Source organism: Humulus lupulus, chromosome 5 (assembly GCF_963169125.1).
Source record: "Humulus lupulus chromosome 5, drHumLupu1.1, whole genome shotgun sequence".
NCBI lineage: Eukaryota > Viridiplantae > Streptophyta > Magnoliopsida > Rosales > Cannabaceae > Humulus > Humulus lupulus.
In genome coordinates, this window is record NC_084797.1 from 58,133,872 (window position 1) to 58,146,388 (window position 12,517).

General features: G+C 37.3%; 1 protein-coding gene across 1 annotated transcript; it reads left to right on the forward strand.

Annotated features, from left to right (window-relative positions):
* Positions 1 to 5,251: 5,251 nt before the first annotated feature.
* LOC133834848 (ubiquinol oxidase 2, mitochondrial-like) lies at positions 5,252 to 7,467 on the forward strand. The gene is made up of 4 exons (XM_062264616.1): positions 5,252 to 6,061; positions 6,201 to 6,329; positions 6,549 to 7,037; positions 7,143 to 7,467. The coding sequence occupies exons 1-4, from the start codon at positions 5,669 to 5,671 to the stop codon at positions 7,200 to 7,202; spliced, it is 1,071 nt and encodes a 356-aa protein (XP_062120600.1). The 5' UTR covers positions 5,252 to 5,668; the 3' UTR covers positions 7,203 to 7,467.
* The last annotated feature ends 5,050 nt before the right edge of the window (positions 7,468 to 12,517 follow it).

A 12,517-nucleotide genomic window follows, 5' to 3' on the forward strand; every position in this document is an offset into this window, starting at 1 on the left:
TGAGAAAGATATAGAGAGAAGAAGAGAAAATACAAAGAAGCTTAGAAAAGGACTTGTGTTTAGAGAGAATATAAAACTATCAGAAAATCTGACTTATCAAAAACCATTTTTTGACTTCTCTATAAGCACTCCTTTTATAGACTCAATTAGTCCATTTAATTTAATTAAAAAATCAATAAAATAACAGCCATTTTGAAGCCCTAGGTCGAAATTATCATGGGCTATAGGCCCGTGAAATTTCCCATTTGATTATAAGCCCATTGGACTTAAAATCAAGGCCTGTATTATTTTCTATTGATTTAATTAATTAAATAATTATTTAAATCCTTTATCAAATTAATTATTTATAATTTGAACCTTGATTTAAATTTATTTATTAATTTAGATACAAATTTATCTTAATTAATAAATCTGCCATAATTTCTCTTTTCTTCTCAAAATTACACAACTCTGTGAAACTATCCAAAATTGACCTGGTCAACTTTGATAATTCTAATTGATAATTAAATCAATTAATTGAGACTATCTAGATGATTTTATCCAAGGTACAATGGTGACCATGGGCCTATGAAATCAAGCTCCAATAAGTTATCATAAATCTAACAAATAAATTTACTGACTTATTAATTCCTCGTGACTCCACTATAGACTCGGAATTGCACTCTTGAATTCATAGAACGCTCTATAACAAATATAGATACGCTATTAATTATCCATTGTTACAACCATAATTTTCACTCAATCCTCTATAGACGGTCTACAATGAGACAGGACTAAAATACCGTTTTACCCCTCATTGTATTTTATCCTTAAAACACTTAGTTCCTTGTAAATGATATTTCAGTAAACTAATTTAATTACTGAAATGAGATCTCTATCATTTAACACCTTGAACCAAACTAAAAGGAAACCATCGTTTCACTTCTTCATCAGAAGTTATAGATGTTCATATCTATGATTAACACTCCCACTCAATTATACTACCGAGTTCCCAAGATGTAAGTATGGGCTAGTCCGTAGGGTAAGCTGGTAACGAACAAGTCAAAGAACTCAAATAATACAATCAGTTAGAATACTAACCACTCAGAATTGAGATTGAATTGACCTATGGTCAACTATATGATATGACTAGAATAGATAATAACGACATGTTTACTTATCTTATCAACTGTCAATATCGGTCCTGTCCGATGTAACAAATACATCCGATCTTATCTACTTTGCTAATGTTCTGGAAAGAACATAACACTATAATGTGTAAGTAGATCATATCGTAGATTGGCAAGTCAGTGTAAATCCGGTGCACTGACTAATCTTAGGACTAACTTATTTTTGAACATATAATCATATTTATATTCCACTGTGATTACGTCACTATAAATAAGATTAGCTATATGCTCGGGATTTAATAGAAGTTTATATTAAACAAATAATCATGAAAATAAAACATGTGAGCAAAGTGATTGACCAAGTCAAAAAATGATTTCTATTCTTTTATTGATAATAAAATGAGATTACAAAGAATTTGGGTTTTAATTAGGGCATAAAACCCCAACAGTTCAGCCCTGTTCTGATGAACAGTAATAACCTAATCCACTTAGCTTTCAGTATTGAATCACTCGATAGACAATTACACTGATGAACAAAACTATTCACTTGTTACTAATTTGCCCAGAGTTTCTCCCCAAAATTTCTTCAGATCTCAAAAATTCCTGAAAAAGCGATACCGTGAAACGAAGCCCTGGGTCCTCTATTTATAGTACCCAGGGGCTGTTACATGATCAATAATACTGGGATCGTGGTTTGGTACACGATTATTAGGTAGTGGAGATACGTGTCCACCTCCTCATGATTATGAGATCGTGGGTTTCTCGTTGTTTCTCTTGATCATGGTAGATGATGCATGATTGAAACCTCTGGGAAAATGTTAAGTCTTGGTTGGTCTATGAGACCTAGGTGCTAGACCCGATGACCCTTCAGAGCTTGGGTGCTAGGCCTGATGACCCTCTGGGTGCTGGACATGTTAATCTTCTGGGTGATGGACCTATGATCTTCTAGGTGCTGGACCTGTTTGATCTCAGTTTGAACGAGTGCGAGTATTTCTCAGTGGAGTGTACTTGGGAGTTTAGGCCGACCACCCTATGAAGAATAGGGTGGGTCGACCACCCAGGTCGCTCTTGAGCATGTCAGGTCGACCACCCCTATGGGCTCTTGGGCATACTTGGGTCGACCACCCTTAAGGGTTGGGGTCAGGCCGACCACCCCCCAGGGGGTTCTTGGGCATGCTTAGGCCGACCACCCTTAGGGGTAGGGGTCAGGCCAACCACCCCTAGGGGCTAGGGCCAGGCCGACCACCCCTACGGGGTCTTGGCTTGGCCGACTTCCCTATAGGTCTTGGACCTATCTTTTTTGCTTGTCGGTCTTTTTTCAATACTTCGTCGTTTTTCCCTAATTCGTGATGCCACGTGCCGCTTTCTCATTCGCCATGTCATCCTCGTATTTTTTAGGGATAACAATATTAATTCAAACAAGATTGATATTAATTTTAACCTATAGTTTTTCAAAATAAAAACTATATAGTTAAAATATTAATTAATTCACAATTAATCAATTACCCATAATTATCAAATAATTATTTCCTTGCCATGGACAATTAATTCCTTGGCAATTTAGTCCTTTCTCTTAATAAATTTTTCTTATGACATCCTTACCCTTGACAGTGTAGGACAGATGTGATCTGGGGACCATGGACCTATAATACGAAGCTCCAACAAAGCAGATTATTAATTAAACTCTTTAATTTAATAATCTTATAAATTAATTACATGATTACTCCACTATAAATATGGAATTTTACTCTAAGTATTTATAGAATTATATTTACAGAGTTTTCTCTACTAGCCCATTGATATAATCATTTTTTTTGTCCTTCATTATTGGTTCGTTAATTAGAGTTGATCAAAATTATCGTTTTACCATTCTAATTACATCTTGATCCTTAAGTACCATTAATTCACTAACGAATAATTAATCCATAATCTAATTATAGATTTGAGCTCAATAACTATTCAGTTCCAGAATCAACCCTTAAGGGAACCAATATTCGATTTGTTAGGAAAGCATGAATTCTAATATTGTAATTCATGTTCCCAGCCATCCGTGATATTGAATCTCCGAAACAAAAATCATTAGCCTCATTATTCTAAGAGACCTTAACGAGTGAATCAAAAGATCAAATAATCATAAATAGGAGTTCATGAATACTCAGGATTTAGACTGATCTACAAATGATCATCTATTATGAGAAGAATTAAACATTTACGTCAAACGGCAAGTTTATAAAGATAATTAATTCTCATCGATCTTATCATATATAATCTCTATTATATACAACACATTTACTAAGATTTCTATCCACATCAGTAATCCGAATCTAAATTACTTGTATCTCATATGCTTAGCAAACCGTACTAGTAACCATTCATTAAGGATTTCTTACTTTAATATGTTACTGACTATTTTATTCATTATATAAGATCTTACTGACTATTTTATTCATTATATAAGATCTTAATTCTCTCGTACTAATACAAAATCATATTCTCATGAATGAATAGAGAATTTTCTTGATATTATTATATAATTAATTTAAACAATAATTATAACATTCAAATATAATAAAAATTATACTTTTATATAAAACCAATAAAATGTATTTACATGTTTTTAGGACATTAATCCTAACAACTCAGACACTGGTCCAAAACTGAGCTTTGATTATATCCTTGGCTTAAAAAAGTTACCATTAAATCGACATGTGACTGAGGAATACACTAATACACTGATCAACACATTGATTCAATCCACAAGCTAGACTCGCAGTCTCCAGCTCGCTCACCCTGAAGAAGCGATCTTCCTCTTCAATAAGGGGTAGACCACTTCTCAATTACTCAGAAGGAGTTGAGTAACAATAGGTTGAAAGGCCTATAAAACTAATGCCTAGGCCCCATTGTGGGGCATCAAGAAATCACACTCAATTAAACTTACTCAAGCATTCACTCTCAAAAATTTTACTAAGAAATCAATCACTTAGATCAACCTCTCGCCACCACACTATGATAATGATAATTTCTACGCATTATATTTCATTCTTTAATTGATTTGATTACTGACTTAATCATTGAAATCTCTTCAGCTGACACTGCCCGATGTCACAAAGCTTTGACATCTATTTTCCCATTGTTTTACAAGTTGTTGATGCTCTCAAACAAAACTTCTATATCAATTTAAATTTAATAAGTGTACCAACTATAATAGAATTGGAACTTAAAAGCAACTTTAAGCAAAAAAAATTGATATTATTGTGGTAAAAAAAATTACTTACTACTTTTAAATATAATTATTGATAAAATTTTTGTACTATTGGCATAAAAAAAATTGATTTGGTACTTTTTTTAAAAAAATATATTAATTTAATACTCAAATACAATTATTAGCAGAGAGTTAGTATTATAAGTTTTCAAGCTTTATACGCGGGAGGAAAATATCAAAATTTTAATGCCGTAAAAAAGTGGAAAAAGAATAAGAAGAAGAAAAAAAATGTGCCATTTGAATGATTCAAATATAAAAGTATTTATTTTACATTCTGCTCTCGTGGCCGCCAGGAGGGATGTTTAATCAGGCTACGATGAGAAAAGCATGGGAGCATACACGAACCAGCTAAATCTAATTAATTAATATAAATTACAACCAAACAATACTTATATTTATACTTGAACCCCACGCCACACAAATGTGCTTGCTGCCCAAGAAAATTAAGTCCAACCGTCTTTCTAGCCAATTTAATACTTGCCTTCTTTAAAATGGAATCCTAGTTACCAAAATGCCCTTCTCCTTTGAGCCTTTTTATTTCTTTTACAATCCAATCATAAGTGTCAACTGGAAAACAGAACATCTCTCATCGTAAAATAAAACATGATTTGACGAAATTATCCTTTGAGCCATTTTATTTCTTTTACAAGTTATAATGTGTGTTTTTTTTATTTTGGAAATCATTATAATGTGTTATTATACTATTTTACACAGTAGTGAAGGCCTAATATTAAATAATATTCCAAAAGAGAGATTAAAAAATAACCAAATCAGCGATACACCATCCGATAAATTTCTATTTAAAATATAAGTATGCGAAAAAAATACAAATACATTCTTTTTATATATATATTTATATATATTGGGGGAGGGAGAGGAGGGGGAGGGGGATAATACAAATACATTCTAGATTTGATGTAATTAAAATTAGAATAGAAAAAAAAATATATATTTATATATGACAACGAGGATACTTCAGGACTCTATCGAGGGGAAGAATGGTCCAAATAAAGGCGTATGAAGTGTCCCCAATAATCACCACACAAGTCAGCGCCAACCTAAGCAACCGCCTAAGACCAACGCACATGAGTTGCCATTTTTTACACTTGCCAAGTATTTAAACGCCTTCCCTTAAACCCTTCTCCAAAACAAACCAAAGACCCATCAGTCAACAAAACTACAGAACTCAACGCCCTCCTTTTATTTTCAACACCAAAAATTAACAAACCTCCAACATTCTTGTAATCGATCTAGCGCTGATCCAATATTTGTAAGGTAATTGATCATCATCATCATCATGTCGGTGACTCGCAGTTACGCCACCAGGCAGCTGGCCGCTGTAGGCACTCGGCTGTTCTCCTCCGCCACAGCTCGAGCGGTGGCCAACGAGCCGGCCGTCATGAAGGGCCTTATCAGGTCGCTTCCGACTGGTGCCACCGCATGGACGAAGAACAGCAGCGCAGTTTATTTGGTTCAGAGAGGCTACGGTAGCGCCGCCTCGAGGGGTGCTAGTACGGTGGCTGAAAACGGTGAGCATCATGAGAAGGTGAATCAGGTCGAGAACGGTGCCTTTCCGGAATCCGCCTATGTAAGTAATAATGACGAGAAGGGGATTGTAAGTTATTGGGGCGTACCACCAAGCAGGCTTACCAAGGAAGATGGAACCGAGTGGAAATGGACCTGCTTTAGGGTGCGTAATTATTTTTTATTTTTAAAATTTTTGTCATCATGTAATTTATAATTTGTGGATGATAATTTTACTTGGATGTTGTATCGTATCATATTGATTTTTATTTTGTGGTTTTTGTTTTATATTTGTGATTATGAAGCCTTGGGACACGTACAAATCAAATCTCTCCATTGATCTGAAGAAGCACCACGCCCCTACAACGTTATTGGACAAAATAGCTTTTTGGACTGTCAAATCCCTCAGATGGCCAACCGATATTTTCTTCCAGGTATTTTTCTAATTTATTAAAATATTTTTACGTGATCCCCACTTTGTTGTTGGCCACAATTATTATTATTTAAATAGGAATAAAGCAGTCAAGTTAGAAAATTGTCAAAAGGGAATAAACCTAGTGCTTAATTGAGTCATTAATTATATATAGTGCACAATATAAACACTACATGACAGAGAATTAGGTGTTGATGTGTTTATTTTATGTATTAAACAGAGACGATATGGATGCCGGGCCATGATGCTGGAGACCGTGGCGGCGGTGCCGGGCATGGTGGGCGGAGCACTGCTGCACTGCAAGTCGCTGCGGAGATTCGAGCACAGTGGTGGGTGGATCAGAACGCTGCTTGAAGAGGCTGAGAACGAGCGGATGCATCTGATGACATTCATGGAAGTAGCGAAGCCCAAGTGGTACGAGCGAGCCCTTGTCTTCACTGTCCAAGGAATCTTCTTCAACGCCTACTTCTTGGGGTATATGATTTCCCCAAAGTTCGCTCACCGAGTGGTTGGTTACCTTGAGGAGGAAGCAATCCATTCCTACACCGAGTTCCTCAAGGAACTTGACAAAGGCAATATTGAAAATGTTCCTGCTCCGGCAATCGCCATCGACTACTGGCAGCTTCCGTCCAACGCCACCTTGCGAGATGTCGTTCTCGTTGTCCGAGCTGATGAGGCTCACCACCGTGATGTTAATCACTTTGCATCGGTACATAATGGCTGCCTTAGCACAGGAGTGTTGTTATGATATATATATATATGTGTGTGTGTGTGTGTGTGTGTTAGATATTGATTGGATTAATTTGAATTGCAGGACATTCATTATCAAGGACGTGAGCTTAAGGAAGCTCCTGCTCCCCTGGGATATCACTGAGGTGCATGCGTGAAATCAAGGGTTATAATTTGATGAGACTTCGAGGCTGGCAATATTTTGAAGAATATGGAAGATTTCTTTCTATAATACATTGTAAATAGTAGCTAATAAAGTTTACATATAAATTTTCTTTATTATTTTCCTGATAGAATTAATTAATTTTTGGTATATTTTTGATCGGTTTGTATTTTGTATTGATGTGCTAAACATGAATTGTACTCAAGAAGTTGAGTTAATGGCTGATGCGTACGTATTGAATCGTTAATGTTGCTTTTGGTTTGATCTATGTAAATAATTAAAGGGGCATGGTAGTACAAAATCAACCTTAATGTTGTGTGCTTAATGTTGTGTGAAAGTAAGTAAATATCTATATTTTTAATTTTGTAGTAAAATAGTCTAATCATCTATTTCATATATCACATATTATCAAATACACCTTTTAACAAATTACTATTTTATTCTAAATATTTTAATACTATGGTATATGTATATTTGCGCCGAGAAACAGTGAATAAATTTAGGCCCACTCTATCCATATAGTCAATCCATTTTGAAGAGATAGAAAATTTCTAGCTGCGTCATTCCCCCCAGCGGTCCTATTATCTAAACCAAATGAAGATAACGCTGGAAACCAAACTCAAGGAAAAGAAGGAACAGATGAGGAAACCTCTTCTGCAACGGGAACCCATCGAACAGAGGAGTATTCTCAATACCTCACTACTCCACTGGCGGTGTAAAAAGATGGTCTTGTTTTCTCCAATGGGTATCCATCTCCCCCCACATCATGGAATGATCGACGAGAAGGAATCCAAGAAACTCAAACACAAAATTCCATGCCCTTCCACGCCTGCTTCAACAAGATGCAATTCAACACCAAGTAGAAGACCGAGATGTCGTCCCAGAAAATAGAGCAGGAAAAGTGGTGCAACACCTCTCAGAACACCAATAAAGGTTAGTCATGAGATGGTGGATTCATTGGAGGAGAAAGATTACATGCAATTTATTGATGACCTAATCAAATGTAGAGCATCTGAGGATGCAGAGGAAGAAACAACCGAAGCGAAAGAAGAGGTAAAATTCGACAACAACATTCGGGGGCTAAAGCTTCCAATTTGGATAATGTTAATCCTAATAGTATTGAGCAGGTTTTGTGGTTTGGGGCTTCATTGACTAGCCCAAAAGAGTCTTCGATGATGCCATGAAAATAATAGCATGGAATTGTCGAGGTCTTGGACGCAGACCGACAGTTCGGGAATGAGCGGATCTTATCAGGGCTTAGAAACCTGAGTTACTGATTCTCTCTTGAACAAGGATCATGGAGGATTATTTTGCTGGGATTCTCAAGAAATTACATTCTACAACTTCGAATATGTTCCACCTCGGGGATATCTGGAGGAATTGGAGTTTGCTTGAAAAATGGAGTTTCTTATTTAGTTGGTCACAAAGATAAATACTTAATTTCCAGGACTATCTCTTCGGATCCTATAGCCAGGGAATGGAGGTTGTTTGCAATTTATGGGACACCTTCAATGTAAGGAAGAGAAAAGTTTTGGAGTGATGTGGGAAATATTAACCACTTGAGAACCAATTTTAATTGTAAGAGACTTAAATGGCACTCTTAGAGATGAAGAGTGTGTCAATTATATAAAGAAAGGTAATATCTCCTACTACTCTTTTGACTTACGAAGAATGGTTGCAAGAGCGAGTCTTATTGATCTAGGAGCAGTGGGTACCCCATTAACTTGGAGGAAAAAGTGTGGAGTTTTCACAGGGATGAGCACTCTAAAGAGAGCGCGCCTAGACATGTGCCTAGCTTTATCTACATGGCGAGTCCATTTCACTAAAGCTACTATAACCAACATCCCAACAACTTCGTCAGACCACAACCCAATCTTTCTGGACAGAATGAGAGACAATGAGCATCTCCTAAGATTATTTTGATATGAGAACATGTGGTTCACTGATGAAAGGAGTATTTGGGTGGTAAGGAAAGCTTGGTCGTCAGTGACTCATCAAGACCCAATGTTAACTTCAAACAGAAATAGAACTCGTGTGAAATTGTCCAAGTGGAATAAGGCTCAATTTAAAGATGTGTGCAACCAGATCAAGGAGGCTAAGGCGAAGCTGGTTGAGACCGAATGTAACACCACAAAAAACTTGACAAGAGAGACTAAATCTAGGACAACGCTTGCGAAAGCTCTAAGAAGAGAGGGGATTTTCTGGAGGAAAAAATCGATGATAACTTGGCTTAAAGATGGTGATCGAAGCACACAATTCTTTCACACTTCCACTATAGTTCAAGAAGGCGGAACTTCATCCATGCTATCAAGAATGATGATGGGATTTGGTTATACGGCAGTAGATCCATAAGACACAGCTTCACATCTCGGTTCAAGGCAACTTTTGTAGCACAACCGACTTGCTTTCCTCAAGACCTAGATCACCTCATCCCTAACTCAATCACAACAGATCAGAATGCCATAGAGGCACTGACAATGATTTACACTGACAAACCTCCGGGCCCTGATGGTTTCCTTGGCTATTTCTATAGACATCATTGGGATACTATCCGCTCGGGTGTGATTAATATGGTAAAACAATTCTTTCACACTTCTAATATGCCTAAGTTTAAAAATAAAGCAAATTTGATTATTTTCCCAAAAAAAAAGAGAAGTTGGGTTCAACCAATGATTGTAGGCCAATAACTTTGTGCAATGTGGCCTACAAAATCATATCCAAGATACTGGCAAACAGGCTACGCCCAATACTACATGACATAGTGTCTCCAATGCAATCAAAATTTGTCAAATGAATGGTGATTCAAGACAATACAATGTTAGTTAGAGAGATCATCCACTCCGCGAAGTAAAAATGTAGCCAGACTAGTTACATGATGATTAAGTTGGACATGGAGAAGTCATATGACTGGGTTGACTGGATATATCTTAGGATAGTACTCTTGACATAGGGGTTTCTGAGTCGTTCGTCAACTGGATCATGCAAAGCGTAACTACATTTGAGTTCACACTCTTACTGAATGGCAGCCCAAAATCGAAAATCAAACCCACCAGGGATTGAGACAAGGGGACCCTTTATCTCCTACTCTATTCATAATAGTAGCTGACACACTCTCTAGGCTACTTGCCTGTTCTAAATTATCCAGAAAGATCCAAGGAATAAAAATAGCAAAGAATGCTCCTTCAATGAGCCACCTCATGTTTGCTGATGATATAGTCCTATTTGGTAAGGCCTCCGAAAAGGAAGCCAAGGAATTCCTTGCTTGTCTAGGCCGCTACTGTCAATGGTCAAGCGCAGAGATCACCAAGGAAAAATCGGCAATGCACTTCTCCAAAGGAGTATCGGCGGCTAATGGTATCAAATTGGCCGAGACACTTCAAATGCCAAGGATGGAAAGGGACGGTATACACCTTCAGTTACCACTATCACAATGAAGATTGAAGTGTAAAGATTATCAATTTATGATGACCAGGGTAAACAATCGGATTCAAGGGTGGAAGGCCAAACTTTTATCCAGGGCAGATCGAGCAATGCTGGTTCAAGTGGTGGGATCTTCAATAGTCTCTTATGTAGATGCTGCAAGATCCATACCAACCACTATTACAGACGGGGTGGAGAAACAACTCCGATCATTTTGGTGGGGGGATTCAATTCAGAAAAAAGCAATCCACACTTTGTCTTGGAACAAAATCGGACGCCCAAAGCTTCTTGGCGGGTTGGGATTTAGATCGACTGGGAATATTAACAAGGCTTTCCTCACAGAAAGATCCTGGGAGTTAATCACCAATAGAAACAACTTGTACCACCAATCCATCAAGGAAAAACATCTCAAGGATGGAGACTTACTCACACGCCAACCAAACAAAACATATTCAAGTTTGCGGAAGGAGATTTTAAATGCTAGAGAAATACAGTAGAAGGGCCTTTGCAGGATCATAGGCAAAGGAAAAACAACCTCTATATGGTTTGACAATTGGATAACAAATGGGAACAGGAGACCCCGATTTAGGATGCCACAAAAGAAGTGAACTGGGTGAGTGAATTAATCTCAAGTTCAAATTGGGATATAGAAAAGCTCAATCGGTGGTTTCAACTAGAGAATTTGAAACGAATTCTAAATATTCAACTCCCTCATGAAGACAGAAGATTCTTGGTGTTGGGACCCAGATAGCTCAGGCAGGTTCTCTATTCATTCGACAATCGACATACTGTTTCTATTGCAACAAAGAGATGAAATTTGGTTGATGATATGGAAGTGCAAAATCCATTCAAGAACAAATTCCTCTGGTGGTAAATAGTATCTGATGCACTCCCAACGAAAGCAAAATTGGGAAACATAATTCCAGAGATCAGTACAAACTACGTATTATGGGATGATTGTGTTGAGGACTCCTTGCACTTGTTCTGGAGTTGCACATGGTTTGGCCGATTATGGTACCTAAATTTTTGGGGACTCAGAACATAGTATGTACAAGTGCAAAGCTGGAATCAATGGTTTGATTTCTTCAAAAACAGGAGTTACAGACCCAAAAACATGGAATTTTAAGAATTATCCTTATTGGCATCGACCATTATTTATGCTATTTGGAAAGAAAGAAATAGTCATACATGGAGGGAGCAAAGGAACTTTCAATTATTGTCAAGAAAAATTCAAGCTCACTTCCATGAGCGGCTAGCCAACTACAATAGCATCAATAGCCAACCCACACTCTGGCGTCCCCCACCCCTGGCTGGCTTTGCTACTTGACTGATGTGGCAATATCCAATTCGGGCGGAACAATTGCAGCAGTATGTCGCAATGAACGTGGCCATATTCTGAGGAATAGTGACCCAATGTATAACAGAAAATGACCCAACTATTGGTGAGGCAAAAGCCTTTGTATTGGTGGCCACGTTAGCTTCAAAAGACACATGTCTCAACATCATCTTCCAAAGTGATAGTAACCTGGATGTACAATCTTTAAGGGAAAGGCATTCAGAGGTAGTCGAACTACTAGAAGGCATTAGAAAAGAGTTCTTACAACTATGCGCGAGTTTTTCTTCTTGGGAAATCAGCAAAATTCCTAGGTCCATAAATTGTGTTGCTCATAATGTGGCTAAGCTTGCACAAACAAAAGAATTGCAGGGAGAGCTGGATAGGAAAAATTGGGACACTCGGGTGTTTGACAACTACAAAGCTACACATCCCCCTTAACTCATGATGGAAATCTATAGGCTTCATGCCTCTTTATAGCCTTAGTAGTTATGTTAGTTATATTTTATGCTTTGTTCGACTACTGTAGTTGGTAGTTTCATGC

Coding starts and splice junctions, on each gene's coding strand:
- LOC133834848 (XM_062264616.1), top strand. CDS start 5,669: ATGTCGGTGACTCGCAGTTACGCCACCAGGCAGCTGGCCGCTGTAGGC. Junction 6,062..6,200: donor GGAAATGGACCTGCTTTAGG/GTGCGTAATTAT, acceptor GTGATTATGAAG/CCTTGGGACACGTACAAATC. Junction 7,038..7,142: donor ATGTTAATCACTTTGCATCG/GTACATAATGGC, acceptor TTTGAATTGCAG/GACATTCATTATCAAGGACG.